We start from the raw sequence: 27,251 nt of genomic DNA on the forward strand, positions 1-27,251 counted from the left end.
GGGCGGGACCGATACATAATCCTCCAATCAGGGCTTCGGCCACGCCGCCATCGCAAACTGATTGACAGGCTGACTCAACCCACCTGGTGTTATTTAACGACACTAAGGGGCTTAAACTCAAGACCCTAAGTCCTAAGACCTAAAGGGATCTCTTCAAGAGCACAAATGGCTGTTAATGCAGAGTTTGGGGGATTGATGGGATTTATTAAACAATCGTTTTTACATTATTCTTAACTAGTATGAGTACCCGGCGACGAAGATCCATTCTGCCATCCATGAGAAAAATGGCGACACACAGACACAGACCAACGGCTCTCTTGTATAGTAGATAATAAGTATTATGTGATCGATCATTACCTCCAATCTGAAGTTTCAGTGTGAAATCCATATTATTACAGAAATCCGGAACTTCCAGAACAAGTCCATGAAGAAGAGGCAATGACCAGGCCAATCATCGACGACAATCAGTATTGGATATCTAGAGGATCAGTATTTGATATCTGGAGGATCAACATTGTATATGTGGAGGATCAATATTGGATATCTATCTAGACGATCCGTATTTGATATCTAGAGGATTAGCATTCGACATCGAGGATCAATATTGGACATCCAGAGGATCAATATTAGCTATCTGGAGGAACAATATTGGACATCTACAGGATCAGTATTGGACATCTACAGGATCAGTATTGGACATCCAGAGGATCCGCATTGGACATCGAGACTCTAGACTCTAGAGGATCAATATTGGACATCTCGAGGATCAATATTGGCTATCTAGATTCTAGAGGATCAGTATTTGACATCTAGAGGATCAATATTGGACATCGAGAGGATCAGTATTGGACATCGAGAGGATCAATATTGGCTATCTAGAGGATCAGTAATGCACATCTAGAGGATCAATATTGGCTATCTAGAGGATCAGTATTGGACATCGAGAGGATCAGTATTGGACATCGAGAGGATCAATATTGGCTATCTAGAGGATCAGTATTGGATATCTCGAGGATCCGTATTGGACATCTAGAGGATCAATATTGGCTATCTAGAGGATCAGTATTGGATATCTCGAAGATCAGTATTGGATATCGAGAGGATCAACATTGGCTATTTAGAGGATCAGTATTTGACTATCGAGAGGATCAGTATTTGACTATCGAGAGGATCAGTATTTGACTATCTAGACTAGAGGATCAGTATTTGACTATCTAGAGGATCAGTATTTGACTATCTAGAGGATCAGTATTTGACTATCTAGACTCTAGAGTCTAGAGGATCAGTATTGGATATCTCGAGGATCAGTATTGGATATCTCGAGGATCAGTATTGGACATGTAGAGGATCAGTGTTTGACATCTAGAGGGTCAGTATTGGACATCTAGAGGATCAGTATTGCCTATCTAGAGGATCAGTATTGGCTATCTAGAGGATCAGTATTGGACATGTTGAGGATCAGTATTGGACATGTAGAGGATCAGTATTGGATATCTCGAGGATCAGTATTGGATATCTCGAGGATCAGTATTGGATATCTCGAGGATCAGTATTGGCTATCTCGAGGATCAGTATTGGCTATCTCGAGGATCAGTATTGGATATCTCGAGGATCAGTATTGGATATCTCGAGGATCATTATTGGCTATCTCGAGGATCATTATTGGCTATCTCGAGGATCAGTATTGGCGATCTCAACAACAACAACATGCATTTTAAAGGCCATTTTCCCTGCCAGAGCGGGGGTCAGCCTTGCGGTCCAAATGACAATCTTCTCCATTTTGCCATATTTTCTGCATCTCTCCTTGTTAACCCCCTTGCCCGCATTTCTTCTTCCACCATCTTTAGCCAAGTCTTTCTCGGTCTTCCCCGCCCTCTACTTCCTTCTACATTCATTTCCATCACTCTTCTCAACCAGTCACTTTCATCCTTCCTCAACACATGACCAAACCATCTCTACCTGTTCCTCTTCACAGCATCAATCACAGGCTCTATTCCCATCATCTTTCGCAATTCATCATTTGTCTTCCTCTCTCTCAACGATACTCCGCCCATCCATCGAACCAATCGCATTTCCACCCTTTCCAACCTTCGTTGCTGCTCTACATTCATTACCCATGTCTCGCTCCCATAAATCATAACACTTCTCACACATGCAGCATTGCAGCATACACCTTTCCATTCAGCTTCAACGACACTCCCATCCTCATCAGCACGCCACTCAGTTCCCGAAACTTCTTCCATGCACATCTCACTCTAGCAACCGTTGCCGAGTCTGATCCACCTTCTCCATTCAGCATGTCTCCGAGGTAGCAAAAGGTTTTCACACCTTCCAGCTTCACGCCGTCTCCAAGATCCAACTAAACATTTCCTCCATCTGCAGCTCCCTCTGTGCACACCTTACATTTGAATGTAGCTGCCACACTGGTTAATGACCCTCTCAGACCACTACATTTTTGATGAACCCACTCAGCGCACATTGTACATTGAATGGAGTTCACTCCGACACCCTTCCTGCACACAGCACATGGCCACTTCCCAGTTCTTTCCACCTCACCACATGCTTTACCACTTGCCATCACCTTCGTCTTTCCGATATTCACCTTCAGACCTTTTGTGTCCATACATTCCTTCCACTTGTTCATCTTTTCCTTCAGTCCATCCATACTTTCCGCAATCAACACCAGATCATCTGCATACAACAACTCCCACGGTAAACCCTCCTTTACGTTCTGAGCCAGCACCTCCATCACAGCTACAAATAGTAGTGGACTTAGTACCGACCCCTGATGCACTCCCACCTTCACCTCAAACTCACCACTGTTCCCGTCCTTCGTCCTTACAGCTGTGCGCGCTCTTTTGTACATTGCCATCACTACTCTGATCAACCATTCCTCCACTCCTAACTTCCTCAATGCCCATATCAATACTTTGCGTGGAACCCTATCAAATGCTTTCTCCAGATCAACAAACCCAAGAAACAACTTCTTCCTCTTCTCCATGTACTTCTCCTGCAACTGCCTCACAATGAAAAGCGCGTCTGTCGTTCCTCTTCCTGGCATAAATCCAAACTGCATTTCGTCGATCTTCACTTTCTTCCTTATCCTCCTCTCCAACACCCTTTCCAATACCTTCATTCCATGCTCCAATAACTATCGCTCACTACGAGCCACACTCCAGAGGGTCACCTTTCCCCTTGTATAGAGGGACTAGGGTACTCAGTTCCCAATCCACTGGAATGCGACCTTCTTTCACCACCAGATTACAGATCTCTGTCATTCGCTTCACACCCCAACTTCCTGCTGCCTTCAACATATCTCCCACAACTCCCGTCGGCCCTCCCGCTTTTCTACTCTTCATTGCTTTTATCGCTTCCTCAACTTCCTTCTCAGTTATCTTCTCTACCGGTCCTAAAACTGGATTACTCTCAGTGTTGCCATCCCATTCATTCTCTGTATTCAACATCATTTCCATATATCTTTTCCATCTTCCTTTAATTCCATCTGGGTCGACAACGATTTGTCCCACTTCATTCTTCAAGCAACTCACCCCCATCACATCACACCTCTCTTTCACTATCTGCTTTGCAATCCTCAATACTGCTCTCTGACCCTCTTCCGAATCCAAACGTTCTCCGAACATTTTCCTGCATGCCTCCTGCACCTTTGCTACCTCTTTCTTTGCAGCCTTCTTGGCTGCCTTATAACTTTCATGCTCTGCTGTTTCTGCTCCCGTCCCCTTCGCCTTCTGCCACTCCTTGAACTTCTTCCTCTTCTCGTCAATCCTCTTTCCAACTTCATCATTCCACCACCATGTTTCCGAGTGCCTCGGTGGTCCTTTTGTCCATACCTCACCAACGGCTCCCAACAGACTAGCGTTCATTGACATCCAACCACTTTCAAGCTCAACCACATCATCCTCTACCCTACTCAGCCTCTCTTTTAATGCCTCCCTTACTGTCACCTCTTTCAACCTCCACACCTTCATTCTCGGTTGGTACTTCACCCGCCGAGCTCTCCTCGCACCTTTCACCCTTATGTCGCAGACAACCAAGTGGTGCTGTGAAACAGCCTCCTCCCCCGGGATCACCTTTCTGTCCCGGAGGTGCCCCCTATCTCGCCTACGCACCATCAGGTGGTCAACGGTTGTCGTCGACCCACCTGACGTGTATGTAACAAGCTTATTATCCTCTTTCTGGAACTGAGTATTACAAATCAACAAATCAGCTCCATCAGCAAACTCCAAAATCCTTTCACCTTCTCCATTTCTCACACCATATCCATAACCCCCATGAACTCCCTCAAAACCATCCATACTCCTTCCCACATGTCCATTTCGGTCTCCTCCGACCACAACAACGTCATCTTTCACGTTTTCCATCAGCTTCTCTATCGCACATCAGAACTTGTCCTTCTCTTCATCGCTCTAACCAACCTGCGGAGCATATCCCGAGATGACGTTCACCAAGAGCTTTCCAATCATCATTTTCACCATCATCAACCTATCACTCACTCTAGTCACTCACCGCACTGTCTACAAACTCCTCAGAAAACAGGACACCAACACCATTCACGCCCTCCAGGCACCCTTGCCACATAAACTTGTATTTCTGTCCCTGCCTACCCTTCACCATTCTCACACCACTTCCCTTCCATCTCGTCTCCTGCACACAACATATGTCCACTCTTCTTCTGACCAATACTTCCACCACTTCTCCTGATCTCCCCGTCATTGTCCCTACATTCCATGTCCCAAACCTCAGAAACCGATCTCCACTTCGGGCTGTACCCTGCCCATATGTAGTTGTAATTGTCATGGTTCTCTTTTTGAGGCAATGTTTTTATGGCCGGATGGCCTTCCTGACGCCAACCCTCTTAGTCGTCTCTTACGACACGCAGGGATACGGTGTACCTATTCTAATCCAGGGTACACACTGGGAAACGTTTAAAATATGGAAATTCTGGGGGAGCTATCTCATTCTGGGGCTATCTCAAGGATCAGTATTGGCTATCTCGAGGATCAGTATTGGATATCTCGAGGATCAGTATTGGATATCTCGAGGATCAGTATTGGATATCTCGAGGATCAGTATTGGATATCTCGAGGATCAGTATTGGATATCTCGAGGATCAGTATTGGATATCTCGAGGATCAGTATTGGATATCTCGAGGATCAGTATTGGATATCTCGAGGATCAGTATTGGATATCTCGAGGATCAGTATTGGCTATCTAAAGGATCAGTAATGCCAAAGCACTTTCCATGGCTGAGAACCAACACTTTATGAGTATGTCACTGTGAAGTGGATGGTGCAATCATTGAATGAAGCTTGAAACGCCCAGCATTCAAAACACCAGGATGACAGTTTATGGATCGAGTTGGGAATAGATAGCAGACGAGACGGCTCATTTGCAAGTAGTTACCCTGCGCTAACGAAGCGAAAGGCGGGGTTAAGCATTCATGTACGTACGTATGTGTGCCGTGTCTGCATTTTAAAAAATCATTTTCTTGGCAATCGTGGGTCCGATTGACATGAAATTTTCACCATAGGAGGGCCTCCTCCTGTAGAATAGTTTAATGAATAGTATGTCATAGGTCACGTGGTACAGGCGCCATCTTGGAAAAACGTTACACCTCTATATCTCCCAAACCACTCAATGGAAAAAATGGAAGCATGTCTCATTGTCAAGTACTCACCAATGGGGATTAAGATATGTTGATGATGATGTCATCGGTGCCTTAATTATGACGTCAAAATTCGACAAGTACAACACTTGATCTGATCAGTATGGAAAAAAAAAAAATTCATCTGCAACTGTTAGTCTGATTGTCACTAAATTTTCAGAAAATGAGCAGCTCCTCCTGTGGAATTTTAAAAACGATAATTATGATGTCATAGGTCACATGGTGCAGGCGCCAACTTGGAAAAATCGAAAAAGGGTTGCACCTCTATATCTCTGAAACCGCTCCATCGGAAAAAAACTGAAACATGGCTCATTGTCAAGTACTCTGCTTGTGGAATAAGATATGTTAATGATGATGTCATCGGTACTTTAATTATGACGTCATAATTCGACAAGTACAACGCTTGATTCAATCTATGATTTTTTTTTCTCTGCAATTCTTGGTCTGATTGACACGAAATTTTCACCATAGGAGGGCCTCCTCCTGTGGAATATTTTAATGATTATTATGACGTAATAGGTCACGTGGTACAGGCGCCATCTTGGGAAAACTTCACACCTCTATATCTCTGAAACCACTCCATGGAAAACATCGAGACCTGGCTCAGTCACCGACTCCCCATGGGGAATAAGATATGTTAACCCTTTGCGTACGGGATTTTTTTTTGATAAAAAATACCCCCGGTACAGGATTAATTTGGCATGTTGGTACGGGAATGCAACCACGTACTGGCGATCTATTTATAGGTATAGTCGATGACGTGTAGTAACCTCATCCGTACACGTTGCGGCACTGGACGTCATCCGTACTCAAAGGGTTAATGATGTCATCGGTGTCTTCGTTATGACGTCATAATTGACAAATACAACACTTATCCATCCGATCGTTATTAATTTTTTTTCAGCAACTGTTGGTCTGATGGACACGAAATTTTCACCATAGGAGCACCTCCTACTTTAGAATATTTTAATGATAATTATGACATCATATGTCATATGTTACAGGCGCCATCTTGGAAAAACCGAAAAACGTTGCACCTCTATATCTCCAAAACCGCGCTATGGAAAAAATTGAAACATGGTTCATTGTAAATAACTCCATATCGGGAATAGGTGTTGTTAATGATGACGTCATTGGTGCCATAATTATAACGTCATTGGTGCCATAATTATGACGTCATATTTCGACAGGGACAACGCTTAGTCTGATCAGTTTAAAATTTATTAAGCATTATCTATGCAACAATTATTTAGAGAATAAAAATTTACGATGTCATCGCTCACGTGGTCTGGCAGCCATATTGGATCCAAAAAAAAGAGAAACGTTCAAAAACAGAAAAGTTGGCTCGCAACAAGTTGACTGCGCAGCGTAAGTATTCTATGAATACCATCTAGTTATTTACAAGCTATCCCATGGACCCACTAACCAGGTCCCATCAATAAAAAGCTATAGTTCGACCCTGATATATTATCCAAGTTGAATCTGCCAAATTGCTCTGCACGAGGGTTCAAGGTGGCATCATGGAGGTATCAGATTAACATTTAAGCTGCATGAAAGAAGTACCTCCAATGTGTGATGACCTTAAAAATAAAGTTCGAGGAAAGACTTTCAAAGTCAACACAAGAACCAATGGCCAAAATCGTTTTCGTTCCCATCACACGGCCAATGTTCTGGGAGCAATCATTGCACACCTCATACAAAACCTCAAAACAACACCACCAGCCGATCCTCCCCCCAAAAAACTGACAACTTTGAAGTACAAAGTGTTTTTTAAATGGCAATTTTATACCAACAATAACACTCAACAGGATTAAAAGCAGTGCTCAGAAAAATAAAATCAGGCTTGAAACAAGCATTTGCGACGTGACTTGGCATGGACGACGAACAGTCCTTGGAAGCAGTGCACACCACAAGGCATCAGTTTAAAGCACACCCAGAGAGAGAGAGAGAGGGGCACGTGCATACACTGTATCTGCACCACTACAAACCAACAGCCAATCATAACCTCGCATTCTGAGTCGTATTATTTTGAAGTTATCTTTCTAATGCAAAAAAGAAACGTCAAAATAACGTAGATTGGGCTGGTTCAGGGTCAAGAGTTCTCCTCTACCACTTAATGCGCAATATTCCTTTACGTCACACACCGTACCCGATTCAAGTGTGGAGCACAAGGAATGATTGTAGAATATGCAACAAGGCCTACTGAGGACTGAAGAGGTTGGAGTGAACACAGTTGAAATGGGCCATGGATTGGATGCTGAGCAGGTGCAGGAAAGGATGTGTAGATGAGGAGTGAGCACCGATTGTAGAGTAAGGTAGGTGTCCCTTACCACACCGACTCAGGAATCGACAATCAGGGTCAAATGGTCTCTTCATTGTCCTAACTGTAAAGCAAGTGACTCAATCCCGCAGATTTTGGCGAATTAACGAGTGCGTTACTCGTCCGTCAGGATGAAAACCTCAGTTTGCACAGTATATCGGTTATGAACCTGGGTCGAAATTTGGAAAGAACGTCAATCGTCGTGGTCAAGGGTAGAGCGAAGCGTCGCTGCCACGGCCATAAATCCACTCCCGACAATTCTCGTGTCGTTTCCAAAAGTCATCGATTTGGTCCGTTCACGCATTTTCAAAAAATAAACTTTTAAATGGTGCAATGCAATTCAGTTCATTGATAATTTTATAAAAAAACGAAAAACAAAGTCATCATTGAAAGCACATCATGAACAAATACACCGGCACTGAAAGCTTCAAGCTGACAAAAGGTCTATTCACATGACCACCAGGGTTTGTTCAAGCAAAACGTAGAATGCCGATTCGCCCTTCCTGCTAATGATGCGGTAAAGCATTGCGACTGTCACTTGTGCCCGACGTTTCTCGGCTTCGCCGCCTCAGGGTCTCGAAAGGTCCAACAGGTCAAACGGCTCCGTTTCACCTGAGCATAGTGGAGCGACTACCGCTCAGATCTGCATTCCCAGATGTTCGATCGGCCTCGACGCAAGGCTCCTCTTGGAGAATTTGATGTCCTCGGTGAAAGAAGAAGCAGTTAACTGGTGAAAAGTCATTTTCTGGTAATTTAGGATGAGAGACCACCTTAAGAGGCCATTTTTCCCCCGCAGAGCAGGGGTTGACCTTTATCTGGCACCTTGGTCCCATTTTTTTTGAAGCAATGTTTTATGGCCGGATGCCCTTCCTGCCGCCAACCCTGTTAGTCGCCTCTTGCGACACACAGGGAATTACCAGTGAACTGGTACTCAATTTGCCGACCTCGGAAGGATGACAGGCTGAGTCAACCCCCCTGGTGTAAATTCAGCGATCGACCGGGATTTGAACCCAGGATCCTAAGATCCCAAACCGGCACCCTAACTGCCAAGCCAACACCAGGCTTCAGGGTAACTTAGGATGAAAACTAGGAAGTGACAACAAATCAATGATTCATGAATGTTCGAGATATGCTGTTTGACCTCTCGACGTGGCAAACTGAGCCTTTGAATGGAGATTATATAGATTTTTTTTTTTTAAAGCCACCAAACAATAATAACAACATTTGAGAAAGTAAACAATAGGAGAAAGCCCAGCAAAAATGGAACCAAAGGCACCATTTGCAGCTCTCAGATCAAATTCCCCAGAATCTTTATCGACCCAAAGAACATTCTCAGCTACGGCAGTTCCTACATTGCTGCAGCCAGAACATTCCCTCCGGGTCACCGCAGAAACCGTGGGCGCAGATTGCCACAAAATGCATGAACAATAGAACCCTGCGTGAAGTAAGTGAGGTGGTAGGCATGCCACAGCCGTTTTGGGTAAAGCAGAGAGCGAAGGAACCTGCACAACCAGGCTCACACTCCATTAGATCAAAGCTCCACGTCATTGAGCAGGACAACCAACACAAGCGCATGTCACAGCTTTGGCAACAAGTTGGCCTCTACAAAGTCTCAAATAAAATGACAATAATGGCAATAATTATGATGGTGACAAAACGAATGCTTCCAACCAAGTTGATGCTCTTCAATCGGGAAGAGAGAAAGGAGTGTTTGGCAGTAGCGGGAGCAAGTCGGGCTATGAGCACGCCGTGATATTGAGGTTGGCTGCCTCGGGCGCAGCCTGCACGGGTTGCTGTGCCAATGACGAAAAACGTGACATGATTGTCTGGTAAGCTTCATCTCTGTGCACCATTGCGCCAAACACCAGTGGCTGCGGAAGGATGAGGACGGCAAGCAAAGGTTACACAGGAAGAGTACAAGGACTAAAAATGTCCAAATTGTCTTCCGATGCACTTTTTTGAAAATAAAACAATGGCACACAACATTGTCACAAAGAAATACAGGTTTTCAAAGTAAACATTATGACAAAGCAGGAGTAGTAGCGACATGCTGCTGGCTTCAAACAATTAACCATTTAGCACACCTCACCCCACACAGTCTTGAGAAACAAGGACATGGATGGTGTAATAAAATGTAATACTATTGTATTACATTCGTTTGCTGTTTTTACTTTGTCTTCATTGGACCACAAGTGCTGGCATGTGGTTTGGTAAAGAGGAAGAGTGCTGGGGCGCAGTGTATTCTGGCCCTTCACTTTGCTTGGTGCGCATCGTAACTTTACAGACTGACAAAGTGAACCAATTGCTTGACCCCACTTTTCCTTCGCTTCGCGTGCACGGGGTAATGAGATAAGAGCAGGTAACTTTGAGATTAGGTTTAGCAAGCTGGGCCTCCATCTGATAAAATGCAAATATGGTACTACTTTTGTCAAGGTAATAAACCTGTGTTGCATTCAGCACCATGAGTAATTTATTGTACTAAAAAGTAACAACTAAACCCCTTTGGGTTTTAAATTGCAGTATGCCTATGGTAAGTTACAAAGTAGTGAGTAAATGTACCTTCTGAGTAAAAGGAGTTTTGATGGAAATACCCATTCCAGAACCGGGCAGCATCGTCAGAACCTTGTACTGAAAAAGACCATGGAAGAATGCAGGTGAAGGCCATGACATCTCTATTGAATAGAAAAATAACAATTGGACTAAAATTGAAAGCTCCTCCACTCTCCCTCTCAGTTCCTCCACAGCTCCTCCACAATTCCACAGAAACCTGCCCCCCTCCCACTCCCCCGTCCCACACCCTTCCAGCCTCCCCACACCAGCCGTACTTACCCTCTCAGCATTCTCTCCCCACCCCCACTCCATGGACCTCAAACATCCAAGGCCTTCGCTCCAACCTAACAGATCTCTCAACCCAGGCTGTTGCTGACAAACCGGACATCATCTGTTTAACAGAATCCTTCATCCCACAGGACGTCTCCGATGGTCTCCTCTGATTTAAAAAGCCTGAACGCCACCTTGGTGGCGGAGTTGCACTTTACATCAATAACTTAATTTCTCACTTTCCGAGTACTAATCTTACACCTCCCAACCCCCAGTACTAGCGTTGGCAGGAACTATCCCTCCGCTCCGACCTCGTTTGTCTGTGTGTTGTACTATCCTCCAAACAGTGACGACTCCGTCTACATTTCTCTCTCAGACAACATGGACTAACGTTTAACCACTCATGGCAATTCTCTCTTCCTCATGCGTGGATCAATTGTCACCATGCAAATTGGTTAGGTGTTTATTGTACCTCTCTCATCAGGCATAGATAGCACTTCAGCAAAGGACTTCTGTGATTCCATGGGACTGACTAAATCTGTGAATATACCCACCTCGATTTCTCTCAATGACAAATCTTCCCTTCTGGACTTGGTGATGACTAACTTTCCTGCAAATATCTCCCGCTCTTCCTCTGCTCCAATTGGTTCATCTCTTCAAGCAGCCATCTCACTTCAGGACTGGTCTCTTATATCTACTGCCCCTGATGTTAACTCAACTTGGGAAAAATTCCACAGAAACCTGCTCTCTCTTTATGCACAGATTAATCCCATCTCATCTTCAATTATCCCACCCTTCTTCCTGCCCATGGTACCTGAATCCTGTGAGGAAGCAGTTGCTTTAAAACAACTTGCCTTGTCTTGTCTTCCTGAAAAGCAAACCCAACCAAAGGCAATCTCAGATCATTCCACAAAGCCTGCAACAAGTGTGTCTACTCCCAGATGAGCCAGAAAACATTTGACGAACCTCAAGAATGAACCTTTAACCTTGTCTCCCTCCTTTAAAACCTCGTGGTGCCTTGTTAGGTCTATCTCTGGTGCATGCTCCCCTTCCATCCCGTCCCTCACTTAAAATGGCACCACAGCTGAGTCCACTCGTGACGAGGCCGAATGCTTCAATTATGTGTTTTTTGTACACCGCTCTTTTCCTATGCCATCTCCAGGCATTGCAAATCGTCATTGCTGGGCACCGAAGGGGGCTCAGCAGTGACGCACGCTGAAAGAGAGTACTCAGTTTTCACTCTGGTTTCTTGTTTTCTTGCTTTCTTTCTTGTTTTCTTTCTTGTTTGTTTGTCTGGGCGATATCTCAGCCATCCTTTGAGCTAGGAAGCTGAAATTTCGGCACAGTAGTGAGCAAGTCCTTTGTCAAAAACGTTTTTTTTTTTTTTGATTAATCAATAAATTGAGGAGTTATTTAATTATTAGCGATTAATTAAGTACTTATTTAATTAATCAAATTTCCTTTCTCTTCTGACCATTAACTCAGGCACCTTTTGAGTTAGGAAGCTGATATTTGGACATGCCAATGACCAGGTGATTTGGCTGCAAAGGATATTTTTGATTTATTAATTAATCAATTAATCGATTAATTATTTAATTATTCGATTAATGACAAAAAAAATTTTTTTTTTTAAGTTACAGATTCTGATGAAATAGTGGTCGTTTATGTGTTCTCTGACCAAATTGATTAATAATTTAATTTTTTTATGATTATTATTTATTTATTTTCATTATTAATCATTTATTTATTTTCTTTCTCATTTGGCCAATATCTCAGGCACCTTTTGAGCTGGGAAGCTAATATTTGGACATGAGTGACCAAGTGATGTGGCTATCAAGGATATTTTTGATTTATTGATTAATCATTTCATCTATTAATTATTTATTGATTAATCGATTAATTATTTATTGAGTAATCAATTAATTATTTAATTTTTTATAAATGACTTATTTAATTAAATTTCTAAAAGATACATCTTCGGATGAAGCACTAGTGGTTTAGTTATGCGATTAGCCAATTGATTATGAAAATATTTTGTGATAATCTTTTATTGCTTTTAATTATACAATTAATCAATCAATTAGTGTACACCTCTCCCTCCCAATGCAGCCTCAATGAGCTGCACTGCGGTATTGCAGGGCGCCGGAGGCGCCCCGGCAATGCCGCGCTGCAGCATATTTAATTATTTGGCATGGGGCGGTGTACTTTGAATGTATCTGTACTTGTTTTAATTCTTTTTAATACATGGTCTAAGGCTCGTAATGAAGCTGCCACACGCACGCTGATGAGACAAACATTTAACATAGCCACTGAGCTTCGGCGATATTCTGGGTACCAGCGACGTCATAACAATGGTGTTGCTTTTCTCACCGCACTCAGCAGGGCATTTACTCAGGAGGAATTTCCTCCTCTTCATGCATGCCAACCAATGGGGATTGTCCATGCTCTATCCCTCAAATGCTGAACGTCAACCAAGGAAGCAGCATGTACCATTTTAAAAGTCTTTGGTATGACTAAAACTGGTCCAATCCAGATTAGATGGGTGTTTTTTTTTAGGAGACACCATCGCCTTACTGGATAGCTGTTGGCTCCCAGCGACGAGAGCTCAGCTACCCTTTGTCGTGTTTGTTTCCAAACCTTGTGCCCCAACCCCTCGTTCATATCCAATTGCTCCTGGACATTGTATATTTTGCACCCGAGAAGGTGGACAAGTTTCTGGCAAATCCTTTTCTGAAAAAAAAACCCCTCAACTCTCATTCTGCAACTGGACTGGATGGCATCAGCCTACAAATCCTAAAAACTTGCTCTGCTGCTCTTTTCACCCTATCATTTGCCCGAGGTCATCTTCCATCTGCTTGGAAATCAACCAACATCACTGAATATGAATGAATGATCGGTTTTAAGGCCACTTTTCCCCGCTAGAGCGGGGGTTAGCCTTGCGGGCCCCATGACAATCATGGTTCCCTGTTTGAGGCAATGTTTTTATGGCCGGATGCCCTTCCTGACCAACATCACTGCATTATATAAAATAGAACGGCACTCTTTGATGTTGCTACGTCGACCTATATCCCTCCGCCCACATTATGTACATCTTATACATACTTGTACCAAGTTTGATCTAAATCCCTTCAGCTGTTCTCATGTATCACATTTTTACCTGACATGACCTCTGACCTTTGACATCAAAATCTAATCAGATCATCTTTCCATAATCATATGCAATTCTATCAAGTTTGGTCAAAATCCCATCATTAGTTCACAGGTTAGCGCAGTAACACAATTCTTACTTAGCAGGACCTCTGACCTTTGACCCCATTGCTGAATCCCTTTATCTTTACATCATGATACATACTTGTACCAAGTTTGACTTAGTTCCTTCCAGCCATCTTAAGTTATTGTGGTAACGAAAACCTATTACAAACACTGACCTTTGATCTCTTGGTGTCATAATGTAATCAGTTTATCATTGAATCATAATATATACTCAGACCAATTTTGATCAAAATCCCATCATTGGTTCACAAGTTAGCTCAGTAACAGCATTTTTACCTAACGGGACATCTGACCTTTGCCCTCTTAACCCCATAATCTAACCAGTTAATCTTTGAATCAATATACATACTTGTACCAAGTTTGAGTTAGATCCCATCAACCGCTCTTAGGTTATGGTGGTACCAAAAACCTATCACGGATGGACAGACAACACAAAAACATAATGCCTCCGCCAACTTTGTCAGACGAGGCATAAAAAGGTGCAAAAACTTACCCCCTCAACTTCAGACCTATCAGCTTACTTAAAATCATCAGCAAGGTCATGGAATCCATCATCACAATTAATATGAAATCCTTCTTTTTCTCCAACGGCCTCATCTCAGATCACCAATTCGGATTCAGACCTGGTCACTCTACCTTGGACATTCTGCTTCTACTCAACCAACAATGGATGAAGGCCCTCAATGCCAGACACGAGATCAGGGCCGTCTCTTTTTTTTTTTTTTTGGAATAAAAGATCGAGGCTCGTGTAAGAGCTAACATTAATCACAAAAAACAACAACGAACGGACACACAAAACATACAAAAAAGGGAGCGGGAAGCATACAACTACAACAGCAGAGAACAGGGACAACAGAAGATCCGTGGGAGGGAAAGGGCTTGGGGGGAGGAGGCATGGGAAGACGGGGGGTGGGAAAGTATAAAACACAGGGACACTGCTGGAACTTCCAGGAAAGAAAAACAGTCGGTATTTCAAAAAAAAAAAAAAAAAAAAAGGATTTGGGGTGAATTAATGGGGGTAGAAGAGATCAAGGTTTTGGATGGGGGAAGATAAGAGATGGTGGTGAACAGCTGTTTTAAAGACCTGGAGGGAGGAGTGGGATTGAAGGGAGTGAGGGAGTTTGTTCCAGAGGCGGGAGAAAAGAGAAATGACGGAGTGAAGGTGAGCAGAGAGTCTTGATTTTGGCAATTTCACCATAATAGGGTTGCTGGCAGATCTTCTGTGACCTGTAGGAATATTTGGAGGACAGAGCACAGATAGAGCTGGGGGAGCTAGGCCAGATAGGAGTCTGTAGAAGACAGAAAGACCACCTGCCTGCGGTGAGTGGGTGAAAGGCCCTCGGAGTTAGCTTCATCACGGGAGATTCCAATGATTCTGAAAGCTTTGGCTTCAACAGCGTGAAGCCGAGCTAAGTGTGAGGCAGGAGCACCATCCCAGAGGGGGGAACAGTATTCCATTGAGCTGCGAATAAAAGCCTTGTATGTGGTGAGGAGCTCAGGTGTGCCAAGGAAGGACCTCGCACGATGGAGGATTCCCAGACGGTGACTGGCTTTGGAGGCCAGCTTGGAAATGTGGTTTTCCCAGGAAAGATCATGGCAGATAGTGAGACCCAAAAGATTGAGTGACAGAACTTTCTGGAGAGGATTGTTCAGAAAGTAGATGGGAGGGTTGTCCAGTCAGTCTTTTCGGAGAGACATGGACTCTGGACAAATGTCAAGCTTTTGATACAGTCTGGGATCCTACCCTGCTCTCCAATCTCTCTGCCTATGGCATCCAAGGCTATCTTCACACATGGCTTACTGACTTCCTCTATTCTCATAGCCAACGTGTCACACTCAACGGAATCCTTTCATCTCCTCTCCCTGCAAAGGCTGGAGTGCCCTAAGGTAGTGTTCTGGGCCCCGTCCTATTCCTGACCTTCATCAACAATCTCTGAATCTCTTGAAAATCCTCTTTATGTATTTGCTGATGTCTCCACCCTCTGCCATGACATCCCTCATCCTTCAGACAGGCAGGCTGCAGCATTTTCCTGCTTCAGACCTTTGAAAAAAAAAAAAATCACAAGCTGGTCAAACACTTGGAATTTGTCTTTCAACTCTGACAAATCTCACACTCTAATTTTCTCATTCTCCCTCTCTGAAAACATCATTTGGCATTCCCTCCGATCTACTTTCTTAACAATCCTCTTGATGAGGTTCAGTCACTGAAACTCCTGGGTTCACTATCATCCATGATCTTTCTTGGGTAATCCACGTTTCAAAGTTGACCTCCAAAGCCAGTCGCCGACTGGGCATCCTCTGTCGTACAAAGTCCTTCCTTGGCACACCTGAATTCTTATCCACATACAAGGCCTTTAAGCGCAGCTAGATGGAGTACTGCTTTCCCCTCTAGGCTGGCTAGCCTGTCTTACACCTTTGCTCAGCTTGACGCTATGGAATCGAAGGCCTTCAAGATCATTGGAATATCCCACGATGAAGTTAAGTCTATGGGCCTATCACTCTTCCATCACAGACAGGCCAGTGGTCTCTGTCTTCTACTGCCTCCTTTATGGTTTCTGCAGGGCACACGTGATCCACCATCACCATCAACTCCCTTCTGGTTAAACTCCCAAAATTCAGGATCACTACTTACCGCCACTCATATTTTCCTCTTTTTTTTCCTCTTGTGGAAGTAACTTCCATATTTTCTTCAATCTCATTCTTTCCTCGAGGTCCTCAAGGCAGCTATTCACCACCATGTTAGATCATGCCCCATCCAAAGCCTTGATCTTTGCTCCTAAGACTTGGAACTTGTCTTGGTGGTCTTTCTGTCTTCTACCGACTCCTCTCTGGCCTTGCTCCTCCAGCTCTCTGGGCTCTGTCCCCCAAATATTCCTACAGGTCGCACAAGATCTGCCTGCAACCCTCTTATGGTTAAACTGCCAAAATCAAGACTCTCTGCTCACCTTCACTCCTTCATTCCTCTTTTCTCCCGCCTCTGGAACAAAGTCCCTCACTCTCTTCAATCCCACTCCTCCCTCCAGGTCTTTAAAACAGCTGTTCACCACCATCTCTTATCTTCCCCAATCCAAAACCTTGATCTTTTCTACCCCCGCTAATTTCACCCCAAATCCACTTTTTTGAAATACCAACTTCTTTCCTGGAAGTCCTTGGTGTCCTTGTGTTTTATACTTCTCCCACCCCCTCCCCCCTTCCCACGCCGCCTCCCCCCCCCAAGCCCTCTCCGTCCCGCACATCTCCCGATGTCCCTGCTCTCAAATGTTGTGTTTATGTGCTTCCCCTTCTCTCCCCATCTTGTCTACCGCTCCCCTTTTTATATACTTTGTTTGTTTGTCTGTTTGATTTGTTTGTGTGATAAATGTTAGCTCTTTCACGAGCCTCGATTATGCATACAAAAAAAAAAAAAGACCTTGATCACCCCCACCCCTCCTAAGCCCACCTCCTTCCAAATTTCCAGTTTTTTCTTCATGAGAGTTTGCTTCTGTATCTATCTCGCACACCCCTTGCATCGTTCCCTAGCCCCATTCCTCTCTGCATCACTTCTTTGTCCAAGTGTCCCCCCTCCTATTTTATTCTTCTACCCTGCTGTTCATTTCCCCCCTCTCTTTCTACTGTTCCTTTTGTTCTCTTGCATCCTGATTCGTTCAGTGTTCTAGCCCTTCTACAAGCCTTGACGTTGTATAGAAAACAAGGGCTCATAAGGCAAAGAGAACCATTGAGAAAGGAAACTGGACAGATTAAAAAATCCAGGAAGTGAAATGAAGGCCTAAACCAAGAAAGAGGATCTAAACAAAACGTTTTGATTTAACAAGGCTACAAGTGACATTACAGACATGCGACGCTTTGTTGAAATGCATTTAGTAAGACTACAGTGGGAGTTAGGTTCCTGTTCCGAGTCAGACAGTGTGGGACAGTGCAACCGACACCCGTGCCGTAACACACCAGAAAATGGACAATAACTTCAATATCCCAGCTACAGAAAAGTGGTGGAAGCACGAAACAAGGACAATCATCGAAAGTGAGGACATAATCCTCATGTATAGCCTGACCAGCGTGAACATAGCTTTGCAACAGGACAATTAGTGGTCTTATCCAAAAAAAGGGATGGCATTGAAAAAAATGACTGACCTATATAATGCAGAGATTACAGAGAAAAAAAAAATCAGGATCTGAAAAGCAAAGAGAACCTGGAAGCTGAGGAGTGCCGGCATTGTACCGGTAATTCTCGGATAGTCGGAGCAACCAGGGTGATAAAGCAGAACCACATTGAGATTTTAAAAGCAATATTGAAATATTACACCAAACAAACTACAATTGGACATCGGATGGAGTTCAGTGAAAAATCCTCAAAAGAGCCCTCAGAACAAACTACAAAGATAGGAAAACGATCTCCAGTGGAAAACATCAAAACATCACAACTTGGTCCTGAAAACGTGATCCGAAAAAAAGGATGACCGATACATACTTTGGGACCTGGGCTCCGTTCCACCTTCTGACACTTTCTGAAGGATATTACAACCAATAAAAGATGCGTTTTGAAAATATTGTATATATATTTTGGGAGTTCAAATTATACACATCAAGTAGTAGATAAACCAATGTAAAAATACGTTTTTCTCTGGAAAAACTAAATTCATGTGATGTGGATGAAACACTTGAAACAGAGATTTAGGCCAAATGGTTGCTTCTTTCATCATATGGTAGATCTTCAAAGCAACTAGGTCATTCTTTGAACCCTAATAATCCCCTACCCACTCGTTCCCCCTGTGGACCACTCTCCTACTGTAGAAATAAATAAACAAACCCACAGCTAAACACATTTGTCACAACAAAGCAATCAGCACAGACACTTACTTTTTGAATCTCAGTGATGTCCTGCAGTTGAATCACCTTGTTCTTTTTGGATGGGCCAGACTTGCTTTCAAAGCAAATAAAGCTGCTCAGATGAAGGAAGATTGCATAAAGGGTATCAAATGAGGGGTGGGAACGAGGTGCAAGGAAATGTGCATGGTGCAGTATCACAACATTACTTGTGGAGATAGGCCGAGGTGTAAAACTACAATGCAGGTCATGCCTGATGGCTTGTTGAAAATAATTTTGAATCGGTGTCAATAGCTCTTACTTGTCAGTAACGTAGAGTAGGCCATTGCGGATGTAATCCGTGGAGATTTTCTTGTCTCTGTTAATGAGGCAGCAACGCCATCCATTTTCGCATGCTGCAACGTCACGCGATGCCACACATCACCGTGCACTGCAACATCACGCAATGCGTCAACACGCACAACCACTTCTCAAAGTGTGCTGAAGCAGCACACCATACTTTGCCATGTGACGGCAATGCCACACCGGAATCCAATGCCAATCCGGTGCCGGAGCATCAAGGCACAAAACCTCAGGCACCATCAATCTCACACATTACATCACCCCACATGGCAACATGCCATCTCAAATCACCACCTCTTGCAAAGTTACACCACACCTCTGATCAGCAAATACTGCAGAGAGTCGCACATCATTGCACAGTAAGACATCAAAGCATGTGCAGTACATGCAATAATGTTACTTTGAGGTAAACAAAAATCTGCATTTTGCAATCATTCATCCATTGTGTTCCATAAAAGTAGACGGATTATGTTAATTCCCCTGTGCGTGAGACCTTGTGATCTATCCGTTGTCCCTTATGGCACTGCACACAGACATTAGTCAGGCCCATTAGTACACTTATTGTATTTCCCCTTCGTCCATGTTCTAAGTCTGGTGAGGGAACGCTCCATTTAGGTTTTAGTTTATCGGCGCGTTTTTCTTGTTATCGGGTTCCGTTTAAAATAAATCCTTTCATTATTTTCTTTGTATATTTTAAACCCGTTCCCGTTTGAGTTACTTTTTGCAGGGTGAAGACATCAGCGAGGCCATCCAGGTAAATCGGTACTCTTCTTCCTCCTGGCGTATCATCCGCCATCAATTTGAGTTGAACGCCTCCATTAACGCTCGTTTCCATCACTCTCGGTCTTAACTGAGAGCAGTCACGTGACACTATTATATTGCCGCATGCACCGAATGCGTGAACCTTATCTTCATCCACCCTTGTACATGTGGTGCACAGCCCTGCGATAGCTGCACCGTGGTAGAAAGACCGATACCATGCACGGGAAAAAGCGAAACCCCACACTTCCTCTTTTCCTAGCAGTCTGATGGCAGGAAGGGAAGAAGACCCCACACTAGTCATTTTAATAAGGAAATGATAATATAAATGAGAACAGCACTCAGTAATGTACATACCACCGCCAGGCTGAACAGTTTTACATTTTGTATCCCACTGATAGGCCGGATTTGTATCTGGACCTGAACCAAAATCGAATCGGCTTCTTAATGTCACCTAATCAACTAATCCACCAGGTGTTATCATAAGTTGTCCACAACTTTTTGAGATATCATGCAATGTATCGTTTTGGCCCCTTGTCTCAATGGTGAAGATTCACTTTAAAAATTAAAAAATTCTCGTATCCGGATCTTCACCAAAATATTATGAATTTTTCCTTGTCACTTGACCTGTCCACCAAGTTTCATCCGAACCCTAACCTTTTGAGATATCCTGCTTAGACAGACAAACAGACAGGGGTGAAAACATTTAACCTCTGACCAATTTCGGTGGCGGAGGTAACTACCTTGGCATGACCTGTGACACCACATTCAAATCTGTTCATCTTTTTGTGACAATACACCTTTGTACCAGGTTTGTTTGAAAAAAAAAAAATAATAATAATAATAAATTGAATGGCACTCTTCGCCGTCGCGACGTCGACCGATATGCCTCCGCCCACATTATTACATCATTATAATACTTGCATCAAGTTTGATTTAAATCAATTCAGCTGTGCCCAAGTTAGCACATTTTTACCTGACATTACCTCTGACCTTTGACCTATTACAGATTTGACCTTTGATCCCAAAATCTAATAAGTTAATCTTTACATCATTATACATACCTGCACTAAGTTTGAATGAGATCACTTCAGCCGTTCTCAAGTTATAGACCGATTACAGACTTTGACCTTTGACCCCTTGACCCCAAAATCTAATCAGTTCATCTTTACATCATTCTACATAAGTGTACCAAATTTGGTCAGAATCCCATCACTGGTTCGAGCCTGGTGTTGGCTTAGCGGTTAGGGTGCCGGCATGGGATCCGAGGATACTGGGTTTGATCGATCGTTCTGAATCACTGAATGAACGAATTAATCATCGAATTAATTTCGATCACTGAATTAACACCAAGGGGGTTTACTCAGCCTGTCATCCTTCTGAGGTCGGCAAATTGAGTACCAGTTCACTGGTAATTCCCTGTGTGTCGCAAGAGGCTACTACCAGGGTTGGCGGCAGGAAGGGAATCCGGCCATAAAACATTGCTTCAAAAAGGGGACCACGGTGCCCAAAAAAGGCCAACCCCTGCTCTGCGGGGAAAAATGGCCGCTAAAAGTGGTTCGTTTTCGTTCCCATCGCTGCTTCACCAGTTATCGTGATAACAGGATTTTTACCGAACATGACTTCTGACCTTTGACCTTGTGACCCCAAAATCTAATCAGTTCATCTTTACCTCATTATACATACCTGCACCAAGTTTGACTAAGATCCCTTTAGCCGTTCTCAAGTTATCGCGATAACGAAAACCTATCACGGATGGACGGACGGACGGACAACCTGAAAACATAATGCCTCCGGCGACTTCATTCGCGGACTCATAAAAAGCAGACATCTATAAAACACCATACGTACTATATTGCACAATGAGCACAGGAGGCACAACGGAGCCCTAACAAGCAACACAAAACACGCACAATTTCTAAATATGGCTGCTAGCTTGGATAAACAAAGTGATGGGTCAGTATGGAGAGCTGAGCCCAAACACCCCATTTCAAAGCTACCTACCCAATTTTATGGGCTACCTGTCCTCCATAACACATATCAAGTCACAAGTGACGGAATGGAGCGTTCACAAATAACCATACACACAATAACCATTCTATCACCATTCATCCTAGCAAGGCCATAGCATGATAATTACCTGGAGGTGTGGCCTCAACTCAGGAGTGGGGAGGTCCTATCATGTGGTGCAAGGGGGTGTAGTAGTGTGTGGGTGCCCATAGTAAAACGAAGACCATATAGCAATGATTTATTTGGGACCCTCCTTTGACTTCCTATCCCCTAGCACCAACGCTTCTATCACTGTACACCCTCTAAAGGGTGTACAGTGATGTGGCACTGCTTAGCCTACACATGCTTATCAGGGTTCCTCTGGCCCATGGCAGACTGATTCAACCCTCCTCCCGATGGGTTCTCCACTCCCAGTTGCATGCTTGGCTACCGGAGGTGAGGCATGGCAAGCGGCCGCAGTCCTCGCTCTCTCCAAGAGCCCCATTAACTGCAGACACGCACCACTTCCCAACCCACAAACCTTGCACGCAATGTTCCCTCTCCAGCTGCCATCCATCTTTACCTACACCTGCAGTCCATGCCACTTGTGTTCCTATCTGCCATGGCCTGCATGCACTCTAACAATCACCAATACTCAAGAAAGCACAATCATCAGTGAAAATGTTTTATTTCACAATCACACACAAACACTTTTACCCCTTTCCATCCGGTCCAAACGCTTAGCTCTTGTGGCCACTCTTGCCCATCACCCATACCAATTACCCAACTCACATGCATATTCCAAAAGCAAAGCATGGTGATTCCTTACAATGGGGAAAGGTAAATTGAGAACAATCCAATACCAGCAGTGCCTGCTGCAGACAATCTTCTCATATAGACAATTCCAATTTAAACCCAGGGTTCTCTTCCCAAACCGAGAGCCAATAAAATCGCTGCAGACTATCTGTGGAAGGTTATGCAGGCCTCTCCGAGCCTTTCCCGAAAATGTGGATCCATTGAACTCCATAACATTACAGAGATGCTTCAGTTGGTTGTCCGGTGTGTGGTAATCAAACCTGGGCCCATGCCTTTTGACCGACATCCAAAGACCAGACCAGCATGGCACGTATACATGCTAGCTGTCCCAGTGCCTCAGGAAAAGTATGCTAGTCCACATGATCGAGCGGTCACCAACTCAGGCCATTACTGGCCCACATCACCTCCCCCTAGTGATTTTCTCAGCACACAATTACAGAAGCCGGAGAGAAAACACCATGGTCTCTTGGAGGTCTCAACCCCAACCAAAGTCCGTCCACCCCACCAGTCTACTCACTCAGGTGACTCCCCGATGGACGGGACACCACACCACCAGATCCCCAAATCATCCCAGAGCAGCTCCCCAGCTGCTTGATACAACCTAATTTCCGAGGAGTGAAATCTCGCATGAGGCCGACCACCTTCACCACCCCTGGTCCGAATCATGCAGCCTGGGAAACAGGACCCGCCAAGGCCGCTTTAAAATGAATTGAAATTTGAAGTCCCGGGCCCCATATGTCCAATTCCGGCTGCATGTGAATACCCCCATTATTCTTAGGCCTGCTTGCCCCTTCCTGCAGCCGCTTCTGGCCTTGAGTCTCCACCTCCTCTTTCAATTCCCTATTGTCATGAGTGGCCTGTGGCTCATGACTTAAAATACCTAAATTATCACAAAACAACTGGAGAGTTCATAGAACACTTTACCCCATGCAGTCTTGAGAAAAAAAAGGACATGGTTGGGGTCTGCGAGACTGCAAGCAACAAATTTGATTGGTTGAGATGATGTAAAATACTGTAATATTTTGTTTAAATACAATTGGACCCCAGCATTCACGCCGTATTTGTGGTTGATAAATTGTGACCTGCTTCTACATTCGCAGCCCCATGTCTAGCGTATTCACGTTTTTCTACGCATGACCGTTCTAAAACATATTTTCCACCAGCCATGCACAAAACAACTGGATATACACAAAAAACATTTTCCACGAGCATGACCTGCTTCTACATTCACAGCCCTGTGCTTCGCGTTTTCACGGCTTTTCGTGGCCAAATAAAAATTATTTTATCCGCGCGATAAGTGAGCTTCACTTGATATCCCACCATTCACACTGTGAACATTGCTTCGTGGGATATCCCACCATTCACACTAATAGCTTAACGGGATATCCCAACATTCACGACTTTGCAGGATATCCCACCAGCTGCCTACACATGTCATCCTCTGCGAGTTACTGTACAGAATGAAAACACTCCACCGCATATACGAGTATTAGTGCAATCAGCTGGCCCCTTTTCCCCATTGAAACAATGCCCCCACATTTGCGGAATTTTCCTCGATATTCATGGGATTTACCTTACATTCGTGGGATTTTCCACGATTCAGGAACCGCTGGGAACCTATCTCCCTTTTCCCATTTAAACAATGCCCCCACATTCACTGTTCTGACATTCATGGCATTTTCCAGGAAAGTATCCCCACGAATGTCAGGGTCTGATTGTATTGCTAAACGAAAGGTTTTCGAAAGTGACAATAAGACGATTTGTGTTTTCCAGTGTTCAAGTACACAACTCAATTTAAATAATAAAAAATTTAAAGGTTGTAGAAATGTTTTTTTTGAAAGTTCACTGCTGTTGATGCAGCATCTTTTATACCACCTTATTTAACACGTTAAATTAGTCATTCGTGCCTCTTTACATCCTTTATGACCGCTAGAAACAGTAAGTTTCCCATTTGGAATGATTTTGAATTTTGTTTGACTGCCAGACAGGCAGACAGACTAAAACCATATCTCGCTCCTCTCCAAGCATGCGCGATCAGGACAAATTCATGGACAAAGTACTGCTAAACTGCAGGTTTGTTTTTCGATTCATGTTCTGATTCGTGTTCAAAATACAACATTCAATTGAAATAAGTTGTTCCTTGATCATAAATCAACGTTTGTCTGTCCAGACAGAGTGCACCAATTGTTTAACCCCGTTTTTGCTTTGTGCACAAATGGTAAACACATTTTGACTCCAATTGGGACTCAAGCCAGCACAGGTCCACATTAGCCTGTCTATTTCCAATATCCCTGCCTCTTTTCCTTCTTCTCTTTTTTAATCCCCATCCCGCGGTCACTAATACATAAGGACAACTTCACCCGCACGCGGGATGTGTATTCGATCTAGAATTCCGGACGCCGAGTCAACCCTCAAAGGGTCCCCCTCCAATGAGGTGGCATGTTGCTACCCCTGTAACGACATAATGCCAAGGAAGTTTTGCTACCGGTGCTGCCAGAACCAATGATACAACACCATGCGCCAATTGAGACGTACCCTACGGAGTCCTTGTGATGGCCGGCGCCATGCTGGACACCTTGTAATCAAGCAGGCCACAAGGGGGCTTTATCGATTCAAATTTGAGCCAAGACATCCAAATGCAGTCTCCTTACTTTGGTGCCTACCATATTTTTTTAATTATTATTACTATTATTATTTTAAAACAGAGGACACGTACAAATTTATTTATGATGCCAATATCAACTATATACTGCCCCTCACAGCATACCAAAGAACAGGACAAATTCACTCTAATGGGTTCCTGGTTACAAAAATGTTCTAACCTGCATGAACTTAATATGCTATCTAATTCGTACCTACTCCAACGTAACAAATAGCACAGTCTGCAGTACTGAACAAATACAACAGAACTGCAGAAGAATGACAAGGCTGGCAGATATAAAAGAACCATGGTGTACACACTGCACGGGGCAAGTGACTGAGGACAGTGCAAATCATCTGCAAACCTGGCAGTGGTTTCTCAGTTTCAGGCAAACTGAATGTTTCATGAAAGCTGGCTTTACGTGATAGAGGAACTGCGCCCATGGCATCATCACCTCTGTCAGACCCACCCAGTACAGGTGAACTCCCACTGCGCGCCATTGTCCCCAAATTCTGTGGTGGAAGGTACGGTGAGACAATATGCACATAAGTGAGAGGGCGAGGGGGAGGGGGATGGGATATGGAGCAGATACATCCCATGTGAAAAAACTGGTATAAGATAGAGGCTCTGAAGCCGGTGTGGTTACCCGACGAGAGGAGTTGAGACTCGGTGGCCTGTCTCTAAGCTGCTGGTTTGTAGGTAGTAAATGCCAGAGGCGATGTGCGGTGTCATAACGGAGACGTACGCGAGGAAACCGGTTGAATACAGGAGCAACAACAAAGAACCGAAAGGCTATGATGAGACCTGTAAGCATGACAATGAGGGAATATTACAGGCACATGTTAGTGGTACATGTGTAGTGGAGGGGACACACACTGATTGGGGATGTAATGACTAAATAACGAAAGCAAATTGAGGCATTTCAAAAATAATACATAAATTCCCACATTACCCATGATTCTGCCAAGTAAAGGAGCAGGAAGGAAACAAGAGGCAAGAAAAGCTGCCCAGAACATGAGATATAGGGTTTGTGTTGCATCCTCTTCAATCCACATTAGCAAGCTGGGGGTAGGGAAGTGGGGGACATCAATGTAGTAACTTTATGCAAATCCCATTATCAATAATTATGGCATCTAGGACCACACTTCAATTATTGTAAGTGAGAGCCAAGCATCCATTAAAACCATTTGACGACACAGCAATGCTGTCGGTCTGTAATTGTGACTCACTTCTTCAGTTTCTCCAGAATGTCCGCGAGCTTCCCAAAAAGGTTCTGCGGATGGGTCACACACACTTTGGAAAACCCGAAAAACAACAATGGCAAACACCATAAAGTAATTTTCACGACACCGATGGTCCATGATAGTTTTGAAAAAGCCTCCATCTATGTGAGATATGTCCTCATCACACCAACCTGTGCCTTTTGTGCCACATCCAGGACCAGCTGGAATTTCTCAGACATTGTCAGGTCCATCTTCATGGGTTCCTGCAAAAACGACATAATCAGTGCCATCACAACCAGGGAGTCCCACTATTTATAAGGTGATTGTTCATCACCAGGTGAACCATCACCTATAAAATTACATTCCCAGCGTTTCTTTGTTAATTAGTTTGATAAAAATCATAATAGTATGGCAAAGGTAATTTAGTTATGAAATGTAAAGTGGACAGCAGGATTTTCTATACAGAACTAAAGCTCATGGATGAACTAGGTGACGGAGGGTATAAACTGCCAGTAGGGCAGTGGGGCAACTCTTGGACACAATAAGCAAAGGAATGAATGAAC

At 43.9% G+C, this 27,251-nt stretch overlaps 1 protein-coding gene across 7 annotated transcripts in view; it reads right to left on the minus strand.

Annotated features, from left to right (window-relative positions):
- Nucleotides 1-7,448: 7,448 nt before the first annotated feature.
- GRAMD4 (GRAM domain containing 4) overlaps nucleotides 7,449-27,251 on the minus strand; it is a 66,652-nt gene continuing 46,849 nt past the window's right edge. For 5 of the 7 annotated variants that reach the window (XM_068132626.2, XM_068132625.2, XM_078766776.1 and 2 more), the window contains 9 exons: nucleotides 26,880-26,951; nucleotides 26,695-26,738; nucleotides 26,418-26,527; nucleotides 26,112-26,269; nucleotides 25,830-25,977; nucleotides 19,220-19,313; nucleotides 18,952-19,033; nucleotides 10,564-10,632; nucleotides 7,449-9,875 (listed from right to left, as the gene is read on the minus strand). In XM_068132626.2, coding sequence (XP_067988727.1) covers nucleotides 9,741-9,875; nucleotides 10,564-10,632; nucleotides 18,952-19,033; nucleotides 19,220-19,313; nucleotides 25,830-25,977; nucleotides 26,112-26,269; nucleotides 26,418-26,527; nucleotides 26,695-26,738; nucleotides 26,880-26,951 — 912 coding nt within the window. In that variant the 3' untranslated portion in view covers nucleotides 7,449-9,740. Of the gene's footprint in view, nucleotides 9,876-10,563; nucleotides 10,633-18,951; nucleotides 19,034-19,219; nucleotides 19,349-25,829; nucleotides 25,978-26,111; nucleotides 26,270-26,417; nucleotides 26,528-26,694; nucleotides 26,739-26,879; nucleotides 26,952-27,251 lie in introns of all 7 variants that reach the window. The other 2 variants (XR_013621087.1, XR_010986619.2) reach the window with 1 other exon arrangement.

This window comes from Myxine glutinosa, chromosome 12, assembly GCF_964187855.1.
Source record: "Myxine glutinosa chromosome 12, kmMyxGlut1.1, whole genome shotgun sequence".
NCBI classification, from domain to species: domain Eukaryota; kingdom Metazoa; phylum Chordata; class Myxini; order Myxiniformes; family Myxinidae; genus Myxine; species Myxine glutinosa.